Source organism: Xylocopa sonorina, chromosome 9, assembly GCF_050948175.1.
Source record: "Xylocopa sonorina isolate GNS202 chromosome 9, iyXylSono1_principal, whole genome shotgun sequence".
Classification (NCBI taxonomy): domain Eukaryota; kingdom Metazoa; phylum Arthropoda; class Insecta; order Hymenoptera; family Apidae; genus Xylocopa; species Xylocopa sonorina.
In genome coordinates this window covers 7126333-7149513 of record NC_135201.1, presented here as the reverse complement: position 1 = coordinate 7149513, position 23181 = coordinate 7126333, and the positions used below count along the sequence as shown (strand labels likewise).

The 23181-nt window shown below is 43.6% G+C and overlaps 1 protein-coding gene across 16 annotated transcripts in view; it reads left to right on the top strand.

Moving 5' to 3' along the window:
- The window catches only part of Heph (polypyrimidine tract-binding protein 1 heph), a 294035-nt gene that overhangs the window by 267644 nt on the left and 3210 nt on the right, over positions 1 to 23181 (top strand). For 13 of the 16 annotated variants that reach the window (XM_076901330.1, XM_076901329.1, XM_076901328.1 and 10 more), the window contains 4 exons: positions 13759 to 13810; positions 16472 to 16530; positions 20102 to 20330; positions 21261 to 21478. In XM_076901330.1, the coding sequence (XP_076757445.1) occupies positions 13759 to 13810; positions 16472 to 16530; positions 20102 to 20330; positions 21261 to 21478 (558 nt within the window). The remainder of the gene's footprint in view (positions 1 to 13758; positions 13811 to 16471; positions 16531 to 20101; positions 20331 to 21260; positions 21479 to 23181) is intronic. The other 3 variants (XM_076901334.1, XM_076901320.1, XM_076901321.1) reach the window with 2 other exon arrangements.

Here is a 23181-nt window from a genome sequence, read left to right as displayed (position 1 = left end):
ATCCTTCGTTACAGAAAACAGGAATCCCCTCGCGAAACAGAAACCAAACGAAATCGTCATCGCGAAAAATATTATCAAGAAACAATTGCAATGTGATTTTTAATAGAAGTCTGCAGGTGTAAAATGCGTAATAGATAGCTAATTATTATTAATTAGAGACAGTCGCCTCTCAGAGGCCACGTAACTCATCAACTATCGTGTATTTTTGGTGCAAGTCGCATTGTTCCAATGCATCGAACGTCTCGTTGCATCTTTTCGATTGAACGTCGCCTGCTTTCGCTCGTTAAACCATTCTCCACGATGAAACACGGTTAAAAATCGAAATAGAAACGGAGGGGGTGGCTTTCGAGGAGACGCGAACGGGGATTCCGCCGCGAGGCGACGAAAAATGGGCAGCGCGTCGTGAAAAGGGTTTCTTGTTTTTCTAGCGTTCTCTAGCGTCGACATTTTTCACGCTAGACGAGATGGAGCTTTCCAGTTTGAACGCGACCGGATAATTCGTGCGCTACTATCGGTGAGAAGGGCGGTTTTTTGCCTACAAGTGTTCTCCGGAGTCACAGCAAGGAGGGTAAAAAATTTGGGTGCTGAATCTCTGGTTCTTTCAAACCTTTCTTCGATTTTAATGCAACTTACAACGCGCAGTAACATTTGAATATATGCAAAGTATTAAAAACATTTTTAATTCGAATTTTAATATTCTCTTCGAGCATCTCTGCGCGAGAGAGTAGTTTTCAATGAGAATTATTTTCATTTAATGTCTCTGACAAATGGTAAATCGTAGAAATGGTAGATGAAAATTCATCGAAAGATGCGAATTACTCGAAGATTCGTGAAAAGTCTCGAGGGCATTCGATTTTGAGGGGCGCAGACGTCCGTGGACGGGGCGATAAGCTGATAATGGACCGACTAGAAAACCCAACTGGATTACAAGCCATTCGCTGCGGTTTGCCAGTGTAAGTAGGCTTACACGGCGATTTTGGTGTTGGATTTACACGCGTCGCGACCACTTCGAAAGATTAGCCCCCGCGCCAACAACAAGTCGACTCTGCCCGCTGACCGGAAACGCCGCCTCCGCTCTCTACTTTCGCCCATTAACGCGTCGAAAGAGAAATTAACCGATCGCGAATGCTGAACGTCGAAACATTTACTACTCGTATTATAATAATCGCACCTCGAATTCGTTGTTGAATGAGAGTGAAAAAAATTGAGGGAGAAAAGAGGGTGCAACGCAGAGGGTGCGTCGAACGGAACGCCATGAAAAGTTGGTAATTCAGCGAGGTGCTATTAGTCAGTGTCGGGGGTGGTCTTAAAATTTCTAATGATCCGTGAACTTAATGACACGTACTCCGTCGAAGGGCCATTGATCGTGAAAACTTTTAATAGCCCTGCTATCCCTTTCTTTTTTTTATTTTACCGTCGATCGCTCCGATTTAACTGGCGAGCGGCGTGAAATCGCGCAGCTTCGCGTGAACACGCGTTTATCGGGATCATTGACTTTCCGTTAATGAAGATTGATCATTCGTTCCGTTTCTGGTGTTGTTATTCGGCGAGTCTATTTCAGAAAACGAGGGAGGCTGATACTGTACTAAGCTGCGAGGGATTCGCGCGGTAATTCTCGTCGATCATTTCAATCTTCGATGTAATATTAAATTCTCCGCGTTTCAAGTCCGCGGACACGCCACGATTCCGCGAGATGGTTCAATCGATAGCGAGGAATCAATATTTGCAGATTTCTTTGAATCTTTTCGCATGGATCTCGTCTAAATGGACGCGGGAGGATTACGTTCTCGTCGCAAAAGGATTGCAAGCTCGAGCAGAATTCCGATCGCTTTATAATTCGGATTTTACGTTCCACGGAACGATTTCACGCGTTTGTTGCCAACGAAGTCGTCGAATGTAATTCATTTTTCTTCTCGTGGAAATTACGCGAATCGCGTCGTTCGAAGCTTAAAAATTCCTGAACGTTTAATTGGCGGTTAACATAGAAACGACCTCGATCCGAAATCAGCTGCGTTGCCCGGTCGTTTCGATCGCGTGCATCTACAGGATGAATAATGGCGGATCGTCGACGCGGACACGGGCGAAATTACGTTACTATTATTGCGCGTTATTGCATTAACGTGACCGAGGGGCATCGATAATCGAGAACGCGAATTAATAACTGTTACATCAATCAATATGTACAACGCGACCCCTCCGTCGACGATGCGTGCCACGTTGGCCATGAAAGGGGCGACGTTTGCTATGACGGAGGGTGGACTGATCCCCTGGAGAGCGATAAACGACCATCATTGCGAATAAATTAATCGAAGTCTCTCTTCTTTCGCGTCAGACTTGTTATTACAGTGTCAGAAGGAAATTAGTGGGTAACGGGTGCTTTTTATTTCTTTTAATGAAGTAACAATTTCGTTCAATCTAGCAAACATCTATTTATTTCGACAAACAAATGTACAGAGATCTTACAAGACTTGAACGATACATCCATTATAAGTGTCATATTGTAATTATGTACAAGATTGCATTGATAAATGTAATATAATAACACGTAGTCCTTAGCATGGTATCGTTTTCGAGAAATCGATTCTACGAAAACGTTACCAAGTACCCAGGTCCACCAACGAGGAGGTGACTACGCAGGGACCCAGCCCTATGGCCCTAATCCCATCCACCCTCCATTACATCTAGGTGTTCTCGGTACAGAAGGTACCGAGGACCTGACTCTACTTGCGAACTTAAAACCGTAATCCATAATACATTCTCCAAAATCTAACATAGATTCTAGAGATTGCAGTATGGACTTTACGAAAAGGGGTGACTAGAAATGCCATTTTCTTATCCAAAGTGAAATTTGTACAATGATTCTACTGACACTTTAGAAAAATTCAAGTGTTCTACGATACGATATTTAAGAGGATGACTCTTAGTAAAAATGGAACTAAAATTAAGTTAAGTTAAAGACAAATTAAGAATCAATTTCAACTAGGAATTGAGATAAAATTCGCGACACGATCAAAACGAACAAGCACCAATAACCCTGCGTTAGATTCTCGCGAGAGCATTCTACCCGATGGTTCAGCACTGGTCACCAGGCGAACCGTACCCGACGCGAATCGCGAACAAGTTGTGTCACGTCTTACGTTGAAACAATCGAAACCACGCTCTCCCCAATGGTGAATGCGGGTACCATCGAGATCCCAGCGAGGCTTAGCATTAGGACGCATTGCCCACCGACGAGAACGAACTTCGCAGACCGCCCCAAGCCGTCTTACAGCAGGTCCGAAGACCCCAGCGACACGGGGTAGGAGCTACTCGGAACGAACCCGCGATGAGCGCGTCCACTGTGCTAAGCCTATACCCAAGTCGAGTACCCAACGGGCGTACCAATCGACAAGGGCTGCGAAATCTCGATGGGCTCCGAAAACCACATCAGTTTGATTGAGTCCCGTCTGTTTCACTGCGTGACAATAGAAGACGAAATCTCGAGCGAACAAAGAAAAATAAGCGATCGTGAAGCGATCTTAGAAAGTAGAAAATGAGAATGCTCAAGGGGGTATGTAACGCATGTTTATCAGTACTGACTAATCGCGATTATAGAAATGGCTGTTTCTCACTTTGGATAAGAAAATGTATTCCTTTAACAATTTTATTGTGAAGGAGACGAAGGGAATAGGGGTATTACAGACATATAAATATATATATTTAATAAAATATATAAATACACATAAATAAATAATATACATAATAGACATATAAATGATAGTATATAAAAAAGAATGTATAATTAACATCCCTCGGCGATCCAGCGGCGATCCAACGGCGCTCCAACGGCGATCCATCGGCGATCCAACGGCGAGAACCTAAACCTAACATAACTTAAATTACAGTTTAATTAATTATACAATTAACAATCCAATACAAAGTTTATTAACTCGACACTAGAACTACCAGCAATGAAAGTATTTTAATTTCTTTCAGACAAAGTAGAATGATGGTTAAATTGAAAAGGAGAAGTACTCGGAAACGGAAAGCAAAGAGTTGAAAACAAATTTTAATCGATGGAAAATTATAGAAAATTTGTGAAAATGACTCTAAGAGATCTATAGAGAGAGTTACTGAGAATCTACAAGTTGCAAAAGGCAATCAGTTTAAATGCTTTCGTAGTTCTAGTATTGAATTTACATCTGTACTTAAGTCTACATGCGTAGTCCTTAGCTTGATATCGTTTTCGAGAGCGCAATCTCTCGAAAACGTTACCAAGGGCCCAGGTCCACCCCGTGGAGGTGACTACGCAGGGACCCATCCCTAGTTCCCTAGTCCCATCCACCCTCCATTACATCTAGGTGTTCTTGGTACAGAAGGTACCAAGGACTGACACTACTTTCGAATTTCAAACAACCGGAATATCCATAATACATTCTCTTTACATAGATTCTAGAGATTGCAGTATGGACTTTACGACAAGGATATTAGAGGAAGGATATTAGGAAATTACATACACATATAATATTATAAATAAAAATATGAATAATTAAAATCCCACGGCGATCCAACGGCGCTCCAGCGGCGCTCCAACGGCGATCCATCGGCGATCCAACGGCGAGAACCTATACCTAACTTAACTTAAACAACAATTTAACGAATTATACAATTAACAATCCAATACAAAGTTTATTAACCCAACACTAGAACTACCAGCAATAAAAGTATTTTAATATCTTTCAAACAAAGTAGAATGATGGTTAAATTGAAAAAAGAAAATTACTCGGAAACAGAAAGCAAAGAGTAGCAAATAAAGAGTTGAAAACAAATTTTAGTTGATGGAAAATCATAGAAAATTTTTGAGAGTTACTAAGAATCTACAAGTTGCAAAAGGCAATCAATTTAAATGCTTTCGTAGTTCTAGTATTGAATTTTTACATCTGTACTTAAGTCTACGTGCGTAGTCCTTAGCTTGATATCGTTTCCAAGAGCGCAATCTCTCGAAAACGTTACCAAGGGCCCAGGTCCACCCCGTGGAGGTGACTACGCAGGGACCCATCCCTATTTCCCTAGTCCCATCCACCCTCCATTACATCTATGTGTTCTTGGTACAGAAGGTACCAAGGACTGACTCTACTTTAATAATTTAAACGCGGAATCCATAATACATTCTCTTTACATAGATTTTAGAGATTGCAGTATGGACTTTACGAAAGGGACGACGAGAAATGCCATTGTCTTACCAGAAGTGAAATATTTAAAGTGACTCTACTAACACTTCAGAAAAATCTAAGTGTTTCACAAAAGGGAATACGATACGGTACTCTAAATTCTATTACTCTATTATAAGAAAAATGTATATGAATCTTGATAAAAATGGAAACAAAACTAAGTTAAACTGTAGTTAAGAAAAGAATCTAAGTTGAAGCAAATATAGATGAAATTCGCGACGCGACCGAAACGAACAAGTACCAATGAACCTGCATTACAATCTCGCGAGAGCATTCTACCCGATGGTTCGACACTATCCACTAGGCGAACCATACCCGACGCGAATCGCGAACAAGTTGCGCCACGTCTTACGATGAAACAATCGAAACCACGCTCTCCCCAATGGTGAATGCGGCTACCATCAAGATCCCAGCGAGGCTTAGCATTAGGACGCATTGCCCACCGACGAGAACGAACTTCGCAGACCGCCCCAAGCCGTCTTACAGCAGGTCCGAAGACCCCAGCGACACGGGGTAGGAGCTACTCGGAACGAACCCGCGATGAGCGCGTCCACTGTGCTAAGCCTATACCCAAGTCGAGTACCCAACGGGCGTACCAATCGACAAGGGCTGCGAAATCTCAATGGGCTCCGAAAACCACATCAGTTTGATTGAGTCTCGTCTGTTTCACTGCGTGGCGATGGAAGACGGATCTTCGAACGAATAAAAAAAAAGAAACTCTACGTGAAGCGATTTCACGTAGGAGAAAATTAGAATGCTCAAGGAAGTTTGTAATGCATTTTCATCAGTAACGACTAAACGCGAACCGGTAGAACAATTTGTTCTGTTTGTATAAACGGCGGTAACGGATTGTAGACATGGCTCTCACTTCGGGTAAGAAAATGTATTCCTTTACAATTTTATTATAAAGGAGAAGAAGGGAATGAGGGTGTTACATACATAATATACATGAAACATACAATATATAGAAAAATAATCAGAATTAAAATCCCTCGGCGATCCAGCGGCGCTCCAACGGCGTTCCAGCGGCGTTCCAACGGCGATCCATCGGCGAGAACCTAATCTTAACTTAACTTATACTATAATTTAACTAATAATACAATTTGCGATCCAGTTGAAAGTTTCAAAGTCCTGAAAAGGACTTGGAAAATGTCAAATGTATCGCTAATGACTCAACGCTAGAACCAACCGCGATAAAAGTATGAATTGGAGAAAATTCTTAATAATGAATGTACAAAATGATGGTCGAATCTACAGAATAAAAGTGATATTGATCGATTTGTTGGTTCTAGCGTTAAATCTACAATTATACTTATGTCTACGTGCGTAGTCCTTAGCATGGTATCGTTTTCGAGAGACCGGTCTCTCGAAAACGTTACCAAGGGCCCAGGCCCACCCCGTGGAGGTGACTACGCAGGGACCCAGTACAATTCAGACTCGTGTCAAAATTATCGCTATTCCACTATCGACTAGTTAAATAGTTAAATTTAAAACTCACCGACTAGTAGTGAAAATTCGTCGTCAGCGGCACCTCCACCATCAGCGCTTCCAACAGTAAATCATCCACCACCCAGCGCCTCCACCATCAGTGTTTCAAATAGTAGAGCATCCACCACCCGGCGCCTCCACCATCAGAGCCTCCACCATTAGCACTTTCAACAGTAGAGCATCCACCACCCGGCGCCTCCACCATCAGAGCCTCCACCATTAGCGCTTTCAACAGTAGAGCATCCACCACCCGGCGCCTCCACCATCAGAGCCTCCACTATTAGCGCTTTCAACAGTAGAGCATCCACCACCCGGCGCCTCCACCATCAGAGCCTCCACCATTAGCGCTTTCAACAGTAGAGCATCCACCACCCGGCGCCTCCACCATCAGCGCTTGCAACAGTAGAGCATCCACCATCAGTGCCTCCACCATTAGCGCCTCCAACAGTAGAGCATCCACTATTAGTGCCTCCATCATTAGCGCCTCCAACAGTAGAGCATCGATTATCAGTGCCTCCACCAGTAGAGCATCCACTATCAGTGCCTCTACCATTAGCGCCTCCACCATCAGCGCTTCCAACAGTAGAGCATCCACCATCAGCGCCTCCACCACCAGCGCCTCCACCACCAGCGCCTCCAACAGTAAAGCATCCACCACCAAACGCCTCCACCATCAGTGCACCCACCACCAGCTCCTCCACCACCAGAGCACCCATCAACACCCCCACAGACAGTGGTCAAGTCCATTCACTCTGACCAGATTACTCCGCGAGGAGGTCCGCTGCCCCCACTATGGGGCACCAAAGTGAGCTGTAGGGGCCGCGGGTCCCTTACCTACCTCGCATCCCCACTTTCACTTGACCCCCTACCTACCTCCCATCCCTACCATTGCTGGGTCCCCTCCAGGTACCTTGGAATTGCCACGGTTGATTGCAACCGTATGCGCGATCATCTCTGCCCAAAAATCGACTACAATTTATTAATTTTCACACTGAAATGTGTAAATTAATGCTGCTGACAATATTTTACAGTAACATATATAATTATTTATTAATTCTATACAAGTTAAAGTTACGTTTCACCGTCTGTAGTCCATTGTAAAGTTTCTAGGTCGCAAAATGAAAAGTGGAAGATGGAAAGTAGAGTGGAAATAACTTGATATCAGGACTCGATACATTGTTCAAGCACTCGTAAATAACAAACACGATAAATATTCAGCAATTATGTCGCAGCGGTTCTAATGCCTCTTTCGCAATCCACCGCAAATCGATTCTCATCGATATGCGGCGAGGACCGGCTGCTGCTCTATATTTCGACGGCGTTGACAGTGACGTGATTCGACAATCAACGGGCAAACACCGCCGACAGCACTGAATAATCGCAAATCGGCGAATTTCCCTGCACTTTTTCACATTCCAATTGAACGGAATATTACACGTTTCTAAGGACGGAATTGCAGTCTTTTTTTTTTTTGTTCGACGTATTTCCCCCCGTGTTTTCCCTGGCGAATATTAATTTTAGAGCCGCGGCGTTTTTAAACGCGAACGCGCGGCTCGATATTAATTTCGATGAGAATATCGAAAATTGTCGGTCGCCTTCCCGGACGGGGGTGGAAATGTTTATTAAATGCTCGAATTCAGCCTAAAATCTGCTCGCAAAATTGGTGAAATTAAACATTCATCGATTAACATATACGCGTGGGGATACTTTTGTTGCGTATTCCGTAATAACCGGAAAGAGAAGACCGAAAAATATTACATTTTGTTGGCAAAATGGTCGACCGTAAGTCAATCCGTGGCCGCAGAAAATCGACAGATAAATTCATCTTTTTTTATTAACATAATTATTTCTATTTGGTTTGCGTTCTCCCGGATGAAATATTAAAGTACAGTGAAAATTTCATTTTATAAATCATTCTATATTAACCATCGTGGAATGGAATAAATTTTAGAATAGCCTGATATAATCAATCTATATGTAATGGTATATAATGAACCGTAAACGGGCTTGTTGGAGAGGGAATTGGAAGTTGCCCGGTAATATAGTTTGTCGAAATTGTTTTTAAATAACGAGGTTCGTAATGGAGTGGAATTTTCGCACGGTGGAAAGGTCGGTTAATTGAAAAGCGTCGAAAGTGAGGGTTTATTGGAAAATATTCCGTCACAGGACACACGCGATTGTGTTTAATTACGAGCACGTGTCTGGGCTCTTTTCATTGTTACGCATTTCGCAGCGTCCGCTCGGAATTTTTACATCAGCTACCAGTAATTGGCGCTGTTTAGTGCGTGGCGCGAGCAACAAATCGTTGGCTAATTTCATATTATTTAATTCTAATAATCGAAACAGGTGGAGTTGGAATTTGTGATCGATTAAATTGATCGTTCGATCAAGAATCGCGTCTGGCGATTCGAGTCGCCTTAAAAATGAAATTGTCACCGCTGAATTGATTTCTCTGCGAACTTCTCCGCTCCTCGCATCGACGCTTCGCTAATTTCCGAAGCTCCAAACATCCTCATTCGAACTTTATCTCGAATCGTCTCCGGAAGAATCCAATTCTGACCAATTTAACGTCACGTTTGACCAGCGCCAACCGAACGCTGTAACAGTCACGTTCTCCAATTTCTATCGCAAGTTTAAGGTCGACTTAATGAAACTTTTCTCATCGCACTGACCGATTTCAATCGTGCGACAAACTCGAGCGAAAAATTCTAAAACGACCAGTACCACCCCTTTCGTTTCGTTCATCTGAAATAAAGAACGAAGTGTCCCACGATATATTCGAGTCGAATTTCCCTTCGTTCACGTGGAAACGCACGTAGGAACGGCTCTAAATAGTTGGCGAATGTTGGAAATAAAAATCGAGGATACTAATGCGTATAAATTCCACATTTGTGGGAAATAAATTACACCCCCGGCTCGGATTCAATCGTCTATAGTGTCCATGTCGATACTCGATTCTATGGCCGTAGCTGGGCACGAGCTTCCATCGGGGAAATCCCACGGGAAATCAAGCAGCTCAAAGGCTCGCGCGTTCGAGGAAAAGAGTGTGCAGCTGCTCGAACAGCAACGGTGTAATTTTTACCATCGAACGTAGAAGAGAAACACATTTTTAAAATCGCCAGTTTTTCAGGACAATTATTTCTATTAATAAAAAAGAAAACAGTAAAGAAAGGGATCATCCGGCGGCTGTTCGTTCAAATTAGACCAGCGAAACTATTTTTCCGCGGAGGACACGGGAAAACAATTACCGCGGCAATATTCGCCTCGATTCGGTCCGCGAAAACTCGTCCGCCGCGTAAATGCAATTTGCGTCGCGCGTCACATCGAGACCGTTAATAGAAATCTCGTCCGGCTAACGATACGAATTTTCCTTTCATTAATTCATAATCATAGTTTCACCGCCGCGACCAAACCGGCCTATCGAACGAGCCAGGGACAGAGAGAAAAAGCGACGGTGGTGTACGAGGCTGGGAGAGGGTAGGAACGCGAGGCTGGCCAATGGCGGAAAAAGCGCGGAGGGCAAATTGCCCGTCACTGATAGCGAAATAACCGTGGCGAGCAGACGAAATAACCGTCGGCAATAATTAAACAAAACCGCGCGCGAATCGTGGCCCCTGGCGAAAGGCACGCCGAATCGATTCTACGGAATTCGGGGATGGAATCGGAATCGAAGCGAGCCACGATTTCACCGGCTCGATTTTTACGTTAATTACATCGGTCGCTTTATCCCGGAGCGTTCCGTGGACTGGCCTGGTATTATGGTTTTTGGTTCGCTCGGCTCTTTGCCACTTTTATCCGCAAGCTTTTTAATGGGTTCTTTGTTCGATCCTGTCCGATACATCCACGACGGTATATTAAATATAAATATCGGAGGAAACAGAACTTCCGCTCCAATTTTTCATTCGATTAAAGCGTCTGGCAACGTATTAATGTACCAACATACTTCGACCACGAAATGCACTGTGAAGATTATACAATTTTTTCTTCGAAGTTCACTCGATAGATAGCCAAAGCCGTGCTCTTTAAAACGCGCTTGGTTTCATCTCGATATCTCGATCCGTTCCCGAGATATAGGCCCTCAAAGTTCAGCTCCAAAAAGCGCGCGAGATGCAGGTCAATCAGCTGACTGGCCCACGTTTTTTCCAGGAAGTGTTTACGCGCGTAGTAATAGTAATAGTAAAGATGGCCGCCACGTGCGTTCATTCATAAACGTTGAGATAGGTCAGTGCCCTCGTTAGGTGCGAGCGAGAGGTCCGAACGTGCGAGTGGGACAGCGATAGAGAAACGCGAAAAAATTATACCTCGCTTCCAACGACGATATCTCCGGAACCGGAAGTCCGATCGGGATGATTCGCACGGCGTTTTGAAGGGGAGGCTTCTGGGCTTCTCATGGTGTCGGATTCAATAAGCTGTGACTATTTGTCGCGAAGTTATGGAGGATTGAATTTTTCTATTGTTTAATAGGCTTTAATGGAGATAGTAAATGATTTTTTTTTATTAATGAGAGGTATTTGATGATCTGAATTAGGTTACAATCTATAGTAGGAAGGTGTGAAATAATGGTGGAAGATGTAGGTAGTGGAAATCGTATCGAAAATTTCTTGTTTTAATTAAAACACATTTTAATGGTAGTTGAAATAGTAATCTTTATTGATTCGCTCTGTACAGATAATAGTAGAAGTTCCACTCGATACTTTGGCGTATAATCTTGTTTTAAATAGTGAGTAATGTTCATGAAAAATTTGGTTTCCCCTCGTATCCTGATTAAATTAGCCGGCTGACGTTGGCGCAATAAAATCCCGGTGATTAAAACCGAATAAATGTTAAACACTCGTTTCGCCCTGGGGGCGCGCGTTTGAATCTGGCCGCAATTACCCTAAAAACGAGCCATTTCGGTGAGCACCACGAATGTTAACGATAATGAGCATCGGGCCGCGGAAAGTAGCGATTTTTACTGTTATTAACGACGCTTTACGCGCCCCTGCATGCCGTTGCTGTTCATTGTCTGGTTAATTTCGCGGAAACCACCAGCCAGGAAGTTAGTGCACTTTCAGAAAGGCTCGTTTTGCGAGAAATAAGATTCGAACTTAGATAATTAGCTAAAGAAATGATTGCGTGCATGCCAGTCACTTCTTATCCCTCGAATACGGGAAATATATAAATGTACAATTTTTTTTTTACCATTTTTTCCTCCGATACATTGATTGGTCATGATAAATTCGATTCGAGCAGGAACGAGTGGCTCGTTAAAAATTTTTATTCAAACGCAACGACGTTACATTCGCTTAATTAAAATTTAAATTTCGCGAAAACTATCCGGGAAAATGGTAGCGTGGAGTGTACGAAACATGAAATTCTACATAAAAGGGAGCCGTACATTTATCTAGAAACTTTTGCAAAACGTTTGGATGATATTCGACGTGCAGTTTCATTTTCAGCGTAAAAGTTGCACGCGAATCGGAAATTATCTGCCTACTTTGGGAAAAATATTTATTTATTTTTGCCCGCGCAAAAATTCATCGAATTTCAACGAATTTTACGCTCCACTCGCTTCCTATCTCTCTCTCCCTCCCTCTCTCGTTTCCCCGTTGCCCTTAAACAGTAAATAAAATAATCTTTAAAAGAGCAAAGGCGAAATAAACAATCAACGGTGGTAATGTTTGCCAGTCGAGGCATGTAATTCCGCGGGCAAATAACTGAACTCTCATAAAAATGCATGGGGACGCGACGGGGCGTACGCGAGAAATATCTGGAAATGTGAATGGGATCGCGACCGGATGGGGGTGGGTTGTAGATTCGGCGATGGGGTGGCAGAGGGCCCGCTAATGCAAGCAGTGTCACGCGTTTTAGCTCCCATCGAATATTCAATATCGCCGCTGCGACGGCTCGGATGAAGAATTTATATTTTTGCGCGACCGTTACGCGATAAATCCGCCGCGTTCGAAAATACACGCGGATGACGAATGGGAACGGAGGAAAAAAGGCACGGCACGTGTAATTAGAAAGATGACACTCTACACGTTGTTTCGTTTTATTTCTCTCATCATTTTGTTGCCTTTTATTTAACTTTATCTCCACTTCTTTATTTTACCACGTTTATATAATAACTTTCACTCTTCTGGTTGAGCTTCAGGAGTCTCTCAGAATGGTCTTGGGAGGGTTACCATAGCTCGTGGACCCTCGCAGGCTCGACAATCCCATTCGTTCGCGGTCCCGTGTACGCCGCGGGCTGATAATCGCCGTTAGGCTGGAATCGGCATCATTGTCACACATCTCGTCGACAGAGTGGCCCAGGCGATCGCATTAATAATACCAGGGCAAATATTTGCCTCGATCGACTGCGTCTGGTCTCACTGAAGGGTCATTATTCCGTTACTCGATGTTGCGAAATTTTGTGATACATGAACAACACACAGAGCTTCCATTGATCGTACATTTTATCGAATATAATGCAGAGTATATTTTTTTTGTTTTCAATCGCATCGAATTTGAGAATAAAGTCTATTAATTAATACGTTATAAAATTCTGAGCTCGACGAAGCCGTAAAATCTGCACGGATTAAAAGCTTTTAATTGTCGTAGCGATAACAGGGATCGTCGACAAGTAAATTATTCCCGTCTATTGATATACGTTTGAATTCTTTTCTCTCGCCGCGTTCTCAATGTTCACAGCTATTTGAACAGGCATCTCGTTCATTCGCGAAAGCGCGTTCACGTTTGAAAAATTCCTCAAGAAGAACGCGAAACATCTATAAACGCCGAAGGCTTCCCGATCGGGATAATGAAAAATAAACCGTGGGATGAAAAATCCTGGATTCTGCATCGCATCGAAAAATAACGGAGCGCAACGAATAACATTCCGGTCTAATTTGCGAAATTAACGAGTTTACTTTCGAGAATCGAAATTTTCAACTCGACTTCCTGACGAAACGACCGCGTGCGTGCGTACATTTGGCATAACAATATCAATTAAATTGATGCGTTTCTAATTTATATAAACAATTTATCGTTCAAGAATCTTCTGCTTCCTCATCTAATCAATTTTTCATGTTTGTTGCAGATATTCACACGTTTTGGCAAGGTTCTGAAAATCGTCACCTTCACGAAAAATAGTAAGTACCACACAGTATCGTCTAATAAAAAAATTAATCACGAAATTTTCCATTGAATCGTCGAAATTCTTGGCGAATTTCTGTTCCACTCTCAGAGCCAAACTCCTGACTCGATGTTTTCGCCGAAAATTTCGCGAAACTTTGGCGAACGATCCGCGGAAGGTTTCCGCGTTTATCCCCCCGAAAGAAGGAGCGAGCAGGAGCGTGCAAAGACCGTGGCGCGTTTCGAACGTTACGAAAGTGGCTCTTGTTTCCCTCCTCCAGCGCGACAGCTACTGGACCACCCTGTATAGACGCCACTCTAGCTAGCAGACATGCCACGGCACTTTAGTACTTCACCGTGCACTTGAAGTGTATCCTGGCACGGCGACGCCGGCGCCGTTAGTACTTTCGTTGTTGCACTCGAGTGTAACGGGTGTTGCGAAACGCCGCGCTCCTCTTAAACCCTCTGCAAAGAGTAGGCCATCGGTCGAGACTACGAAACGCCGCTTAAAACGAAAAAGTACGCGACGTTATTTACGCGCAAACCAAAGTACTTCGCTCGACTGGGTATTTTGTAAAACAAGGGCGACGGGAGAACGTTTTTGGGGGGTGCGCGACGAATTTTGGTCGCGCCACCCGTTAGACAGAGGGGTGGCTGCCACCACCGCGGGCAAAAGTGCGTTACAAATTCATGCCGGTTGAGAGAGCAAAAGTCTCGAGTATTTTATTTTGCGACGCGGCAACCGTTCCTTTTTGCTTCTGAAATATTTGCGTGGGTGGCAATTATGAAATACCAAACCGATCTTTCTTCCTGCCTCCCTATTTCGCGTCGCGTCGTCGTTTTCGAGCGAATCGTACGTACCTTCTCGCATATTTACAATCGACGAGGGAGAAAGACAATTTTTTTTTTTTTCAAAGTTTCCTGTTTTTTGCTTAATTCAGTGTTGATAGATGGATTTAATTATTAATTATTATCGAGAGGGTTCAGCAAGGATTCAGCGAGTAGAAATATATGCTAGCCTGGAAGACAATATCGACATCGACGTTCTTAGCGACAATTGGCCGTGGATAGTCGAAAGACATCCAATCAACGGACGTTCCATCCAACAAAGGGAGTTGTTGTCCGCGATTGAAAGGGGCGAGGGATTTTCAAAGAGGTTGATTGGCGAAATCACGACGGCACGGTACCTAAATTAAAACGAAGGCGCACTCAGTGCCCAATTAAAGTTTCATTCGGTCAAGTGGCGATTCGTTCGATTTCTATACCCCTTTTTTCCACCCTCTTCAGTTTCTTTTTTTCCCTTGCTCGTCCTTGCTGTCTTTCTCTTCTGTCATTTTTTTCGAAATTGGAAATCTGTACCTCGAAGGCTGGAAATTTTAACAATTGTAAACTCCACCAGAGTTTCTCGATTAACTAAATTTTTCAAACGACAGCCTGGTCAGTCTGAACTTTCGTCGGTCAAAAAAACCGTCAGCTGCCGATATCAAGATTCTAGACAGACAGTATAAATTAAAAGCCAGTTCAGCCGTCTCCGATTCCGACAGGTTTCCATTCGGATCGCGCGTCTAACGAAATGTTTGGAGAAGGAAAGAAGTCGAGATTGCAGGTAGAATTTCAGATGTAAGATACATGGCGATGTGGTACCAGTTCCTCGGCGTAGCTCGCTCGCAAACTTCGAATTAAAAACATACACACACGATTGTGTTCTCCTCCTTCTTTCGTCCGTTTCCATGGCAGGTGGAGGCCCGTGGGCGATCCGTAGGTATTCCTATTTTTCGTTTCATACCGTTTGAAACGCGTCTCCGGGACATGTTCTTGCTGTAAAGAGCCAGCTATTTTGCTGTCGAAATTCGAATATTAAATAATATCGCCCAAGGCACCGCCAGCCACTTTATTCTCCATCGGAACTACCGACAGTGTAACGTGCAACTGTCTGTTATGCACTTGCGGGTAAATCGAAACGCGATACCTATTCCATTTTGCCCGCCTTTATTATCGAAGATTTTCACAGCGAGGACGCGGTCTTTAAAATAATATCATCGATCGGTTCGTCCGCCCCCTTTCGTTTCGTGCGTTCGTCGGAACAAAAATAAATAATTCGAATAAAGAAAAATGCGGGGGAGAAAGGAGTTTAACGGGAAATTCAATATGATCGTAACAGTCGTCGTCGACTCTTTTTTGTTTTTTTTTTTTTTTGCCTCTACCTCCGCGTACGAATATTTATAACATTATTGCGGTCTTTCAGCTGCATAAAAATAGAGGAGAGAGAAATGCATGGCAAAAACGTTTTATTGCCGGTATAATGCGACAACGGGATTGAGTTTTTCGTCGTCGACAGCAACGTTATTCAATTTCCATCGTTATTTGATCGCGCCGCGCTGGGGGTTGGGGGTGGGTATCACCGGGGGTGATAATAAAAATTCTGTCCCACGGAGGAAAAAAGTGACCGGCGTCACAACATATTACCAAGTGAATCCGGAGAGCACTCTCCCTTTATTTCCATTTAATTTCGGGTTTATTTCGGTCCCGCTAACGCGAACGACCGCGAGAAATGGCGTCGAGTTCCGGAAATCGAACGATAATCCCCATTTTTCTGCGCATCGTCCGCGCAATACCTGTTTCTTTTCTCTCTCTTTTTTTTTCGACTGCAATTTAATATGCTTCTCTTTTCGTTTCAGACACCTTCCAAGCACTAATACAGTACGCGGACATGCTGTCAGCGCAAACGGCCAAACTCGTGAGTATCCACTTAAACTTTTCCAGCGAACGTGTACACAAAAATTTCCGCGTTCCCCACCTGTTTTTCTTTTTTTTTTTCGCCTGTTTTTTCTTGCTCGCCATTCGCGTTTCTCATGTGGCCTCGTTTATCCCCGTCCTCCCGCGGGACAGATCGAAATTTTTCGTGGAATACCACCGGAAGGACCATCCATTAGATGGTCCAGGTGCCATGGTGTAAATAATGTAAATTTTAATCGTCCCCCGACCTGTTTTTACTGCAAGTAACAAATGTTGCATTCGAGTATTATGCACTTTTGTCTGGCTGCATTGTCACACTGGTCTATTCTCTCCTTTTTTTATTATTTCTTTTCTTTTTCTCCACGGTAAACGCTGCAGCTTGAACGGTGTTTTTATAATGGAACGACGTTCCCTGTATTAATTGCGAAAATCGAGAATGATAGAAAAGTCCTTTTACGTACGATCCGGAAAAAGAACGTTTCGACGTTTTTTAGTTTGTTTTCTCACGGGAATCCTCTTAGATATAAGTCCCCCGTTCCGTATCAACAGACTCGTTCGACCAGAGTTTATGGAATTCTAAAAGCAATCGAAGAACAATATTTATTCTGCATAATTTTCCATTCCGTAGAAAACCGAGTTCGCTTTCGCGCTAAATGGAATTTCGAGGCTGCCATTTTAAATTCCCCTTTCGGTTACCTTTATTATTTTATCCGTCACCTATTATTTCCGAAGGGAACGAAAAATATTATCCACTCGTTCTTATCGAAGACGCTGAAATCTCTGACTTTTAATTAAACGAACGACTTGAGCTGTTTGCTTTTCGGAAACTAGATAAACAAACCTGTTTGAAGTCGTCCAATTTTTACATTCCGCTGCGAAGCCCTCGTTTTCAACCGTAATTCCATTCTCTTGCCTGGCGAAAAAGAGAAAAAAAAGAGACAGAAAGAAAGAAAGAAAAAATGTAGAACGAAACAACTCAATTACTCTATTACCCCCTCGACGTAACCGTAGAGAACAGAACAGAGCCCCATATTCTCAAACAATCCCTCGTGCGCGTTAAACACACACGAGCCCCCGGCAGTCTTTCACGTCTGCAGTCTCGTTACTCGAAAACGTCAACAGCGCACTTAATCCACCGACGATATTATAATCCCAGTTGTTTGTACTCGCTCGTGGACCGTAAATATTAATTGAACGCGGCGAAATACGTTTCGCGGCAGGCAATTACATCACCGTCCCGGGGATCGCGTCGAAATACACGCGGATACCCGGGAGCGGCTCGTGGATTTCCTTTCGTTCGCCCGTCAACGCTCCCTGAGACCCCTCGTGGCTCGCGAAAAATCGCGAATTTTCAATTATTTTCCTCGATTCGATCAACGCCGCCAACGCGGTTGCAACGAAGAACGTTAAAATCGCGAACGCTCGAGAGCACAACGAATTTCCATAAATCGTCGCAATAATTTGTACTCCAATTTCAAAGAATTTCAATCTCTCGTCTAATTTTATTAATGGACGATTTTCTATGTTGCGATGTGTACTTAGTAATTTGATAATTACTGAAATAATCCTGTCGAACAATCGTGAGCAGTTATCGCGTTTAAATTCGCGGAGTAAGTTGAAACTCGATATTGTCTCGGTTCCATAGAAAAGGCGATCGAGTTCCCGCGATTCCATCTATTTAATTCTAATATTTCACGTCAGTTTTCCGATTCGTTCGCGCAGAATATAGCCCCGTGCTTGCTCTATAAACACCATTCGTTAATTTCCATTAATGCCGACGACGGCGCTGGCCGCGAAGCGTAGCAATTATTAACATGCTCGGTTTCGCATACGCGTCGAGTTAATTAATTGGCCTGGTACAGGGGGATGAATTTCAAACTGATTAGCCGGGCTGAAAAATATTCGGGAACTTTTCGCGAGCCCTGCGAGGAACTCGCATAATCCTGGACCCGATATTTCCCGTCTATTTTTGTTAAATTTAACCCCCACCTCTTCTTCTCCATTGGTGGTTTTTTTTTCCAAGTCGAGCGTAACGAAACTGCGACGCTACAGTTCCCGTGACGTACAAAGAATACGTAATCTGGGTTAACAAAGTTGGAAAAATGTTCGAAACGAAATTATTTTAATATCGTGCCGACACGAGCTTTGGAAAATCGTTCGAAGGTGAAGGCACACTTTTCCTGGCTATTTTTGACAGAAGAGTTGAATTATTAATTCACGAGTGTTGTGATTTTCGTAGTGATCACTCGAATTCGCGTAACTTAACTTCAACGAGTACTTAAACTCAACCAACTTAACTTATAGTCGAGTACTTCGACTTGGCTCGACGTTTACTCGAATCGAAGAAACTCGGACCCAACTAACCTCGTCTGAGCTTAACATATATACCAACCAACCCCGTTGCGAATAGCTCGACAAACTAAATAGCAGCTAACGCGAGCCTAAAATCGCCTCGATCGTCGTCTAACGGGGGTGGAGGTTGGCGCGAGGTAGCCACGGGGATGACCAGCGCGCGCGTAGGTGGATCGACGCCACCAGGGCCAGGTGCATGCAGGCGTGCCAGTAATTATGTATGAAATTCATTAGCCCGTGTAAATATGGCCGGCGGAGAGATACAGCGGAGCGTGTACACGCGTGTGCATGTTGCAACAGTGCGAACGCAGGTCAAACACCGTGGCCCCCGAGGAAAGGGGGTTTGCTCTGGCTACGCCTATGCGGAGTCGAACGTGCATACGTAATTAGGCTGCGTCTTTCCAGTCCTGCAACTGCATTAGCCAAGCGGCCGCTGTTGTTATTAATGGGGATGAAACGCGGCGAAAGGGTCAGCTTCCGGTGGTTATCAGTATACATACGCCTGGTATTCCGTGGGGCTGGGTCAATAATTGTAGATAGGATGATTTTGGTTGAGCTGGGTCTGGCCAGAGTATTTCTGGCGAACCCGCGGCGGCGTCCAGCACGAGCTTGCCAACGATGTTTCTCCGATACCTCCGCGATATTCGACCAGAATGGAGAGCTTTGCTCCCTGGCAAAATTGTTGCCAGAGTGTTCTACGATTTTTGTAAACTCTGTCTCGTTTTTTTGTCGACACGAACGATTCAAGCTGGGAAAAAATTGTGTCGAATAGTTTTCTGACACAGATTTCGATTCGGTGATAGGTTCGCGGTGAAATGTGAAGCATGTACGCGAAGGATCTTGGGTTCGATCGAATAATTCCGACGGGAGATCGGTTTGCATTCGAGGGACGAAGCCTAGACGGCATTTTGTGTTTTGTGGTAATTCAAATAGGGGATGAGCGGATCTAATTAGCGTAATTGGTGGACGCTGGCGGAAGCTGGTGCGATAGGGAGTCGCGTACGATTACGGGACGAGGATGTCGCGATTATAGCGCTGAATTTGGTCCTTGAAGTTTATCAAGGGTTATTCGTATAATAAAAAGTAAATAGATTTTTTTTTAACTCTCGTTTCTCTCGGTTAAAGTTCAGCAATTTTTATTTTTATTTTTCTGTTTGCTCTTTTTCTTTAATTTTATACTCCATTCAACTAACATGTTTTTGTTATTCCTCTTGTTCCAGTCGCTCGAAGGACAGAACATCTATAATTCCTGTTGCACGTTGCGCATCGACTACAGCAAGATGCAGAACTTGAACGTGAGGTATAACAATGACAAGTCGAGGGACTACACCAACCCTTCTCTGCCAACCGGTGACGCGAATTTGGATGCGGCATCGCTTGCCTTGGGTGGCGAGCTCCTTCCACAGTTGTTGATGGGCGCTGGATCGCAGCCACGTGCAAGAATACCCGGTGAGTGCCGTGAATTTCAATGAATATTTTCATGAAAACGTCAGAAATATACGATGGATGCACTGTTTGGAATAATTTCGCTGGAAAATATTTTTCCCGGCTGTTCTCTTTTTTTTTAAATTATTCAATATTCTGAAAAAATGATATTTCGAACATTGCATCTTTAATTTGAGAAACCTTTTTCATTTTGTTTAAATTGAAAGATATTTCTATTTAATCCTTTTCATATTTTGAATATCGTGCATGTATGATACAAAGTTTGCGTCTATCATAATTGTATATTTCACTTCCTCTGTACGATAGAACTTTGCAAATGTATTCGAGAAGAGAAATCTCAAAGTGATATAAAAATTGTTATTATTTTGGAAACTGGCGAAAATCGATCGACGAATCAGCCGTATAATTCTCGAACGTTTCAGTCCATTAGAATTAATTATATTAATTGGAACCGTCCAGCCGGTCCCGGTCACTCATACCTCCGGACGATTTATGATAAACTGTTATCTCGCGAGTCGCGCCAGGCCAGTTTCCAATTTGCCGCTCGTTTTCGACTTCATTTTCGCGCGAGATCGAATTGCACGCGGTCAGGTGGTATTATTTCCTAGGGTAAATTAATTAATTACCCCGCAACACGATGCCTGATCGATGCTGCCAGACGTTTCGATTTCCACCCCTCTCAATCCACCCTCCGTTTCTACGTTTCGCTCGTTCGCGTCTCTTCCTCGTCCCTGTGGGTTGATCGATCCGCGAACATGTGAAGTGGAAAGCCAAAATCACTTTGAGAATTACTATAAAATCTCGCACACGATACTGTAATAATTTCTTTAAAAAAATAAAACTATGCGTCCCTATATTACCCACCCCTGCCCACCGACACGAAGATTGCAGTTACAGACATGGTGCTAACTATAGCTTGTAAATTTCCTGAAGTAGAGTCCATTGCAGGGGCACCGGGTGTGCTGCCCACGCCCTTTGCGGCCATGCACGGTCTACCCTCGCCCCTGGCGGGCCCCTACAACGGGGTCCCACCCGCTGGCGGACTGGCTGGTCTGGGTGGGTTCCCACTGGGTGCAGCTGGACTTGGAGTCCGCGTGCCCACGAACGCCCAGACCTCAGCAGTGTTGCTGGTCAGCAACTTGAACGAGGAGGTGAGTGATCTCAGATCAAGCTCGACGGTGTTGCTCCGTGCGGCCTTGATCCAGGACTTGGAAGATCCAACGCGAAGGCACGAAGAAATAGAGAGAGCATCCCCTCGAGGGGGATTTGCTTTTCTTTTGTTTTAATATCGTTACGATTCAGAGAAGAAAATTGAAATTTCTTTTTTTTTTTGAGGAATTAAAATACAGAAACGAGAGTTTTGGGAATTTTGCAGAAGACTTTTCTTCGTGTCTTTCGAATACAGCAGCGAAGTGTACAGAACGTCAATGGAAACCGACATTGATCGAACACGTAAATTACGATGGACGCACTGTACGCTTTTGATTAGGATAATTTTCAATTAACGCTGAGAGATGTGGTAGGCAGCTTCCTCTGCTGATGAATTGCTATATATCACAGTTTACTAAATTTGAGATTCCAGTGGGAAATTTTCATCGTTAATCCTTTCCATTTCTCTCAGCGTCTATAATACACGAAACTAGCATAGGTACGTACGTATCCATACGAAATCCACGCAAATACAACGATCTGATTATAACGTAGTGCTACGTAGGCAACCCTAGCAGTTTCTCCATCTCTCGACTCGAATTTCCCTTGTCGAACGTTCGTCGATACGTCGAATTCATATTTGCACACTTCGACGAGTGGAAATATACTCTTTAAAATGAAACGTATCGTTCGACAGGTGAAAAACACGAGGCCTCGATGCGTATGTGCCCCCTTCACGTCACTGTCCCTTCTTATATTACCGTCTACACCCCACTACCCCTCATATTTTCGAAACACACACATAGAAATCGTTCCGTGCGTCACTATCCTCTGCCCTCGAGTAATTCGTAGCGTTGTCGACCGCAACGTTACTCCCAGTGGGCCGCCTTTCGCTTCCAAATTGGTTTCCAATTCGACAGAGTTGGAATCCAGCTGTACGAGTCAGCTCGAATTCGATCGATTGATATATTCTATGAAATCTCGAAGATTTCTGATTTTTTTTTGGATGAATTCTCGTGATTTACGTTTCTTCTGAGTTTAGAAACGAAAGGCGCCCCAGCAACGAAACTATGTATCGACGTCACACTTCGCAACTGCAACTATTGTCACTACTGTACTATAACTATGTGTACTACTATCGTTGCGCCGCGCGCACAAGCTTCCAACCGAGTGTCTTTTTCCTCTGGCGAGCAGACGATCAAGTGTTTTTTATACTATCTCTGTCCCACCCTCTTCTACTCTTTATATATATATACATATTGTTATATCTTTTTTTTCAAATGTTTTTTTTTTCAACCCCCTCGCGTAATCATAATATCGAGGAACGACAAGAACCACGAGGGATTCATATTGACGAGAAGGTCCCGCTGTTTCTCTGCTTCTCTACGTCTCTCTGTCTCTCTCTCTGTTCTATACTGTTCTCTCCTCTCTGGATCGCGGCCGCAGGAAAATCGACCGGAAAAAGGAACTTCCAGCCCTTTCACTGTCACTGTTACTCTTGTACTATTCATTGTGAGAAAAAGTGGAACAAAATGTTCCTTGAATTTCTGTATATTTCTTTTAAATCGAGGGAAATTCTTTCTCGTGTTTTGCAAATCGAGTAAAATTTTAATTCAGTATGTGGTTTGGATTAAATAAATTGTAAGATTGTATTCGTGCGGTAGACGAAAAGTGTAGACGAAGAGATCGTTTTTCTTTTAAGATT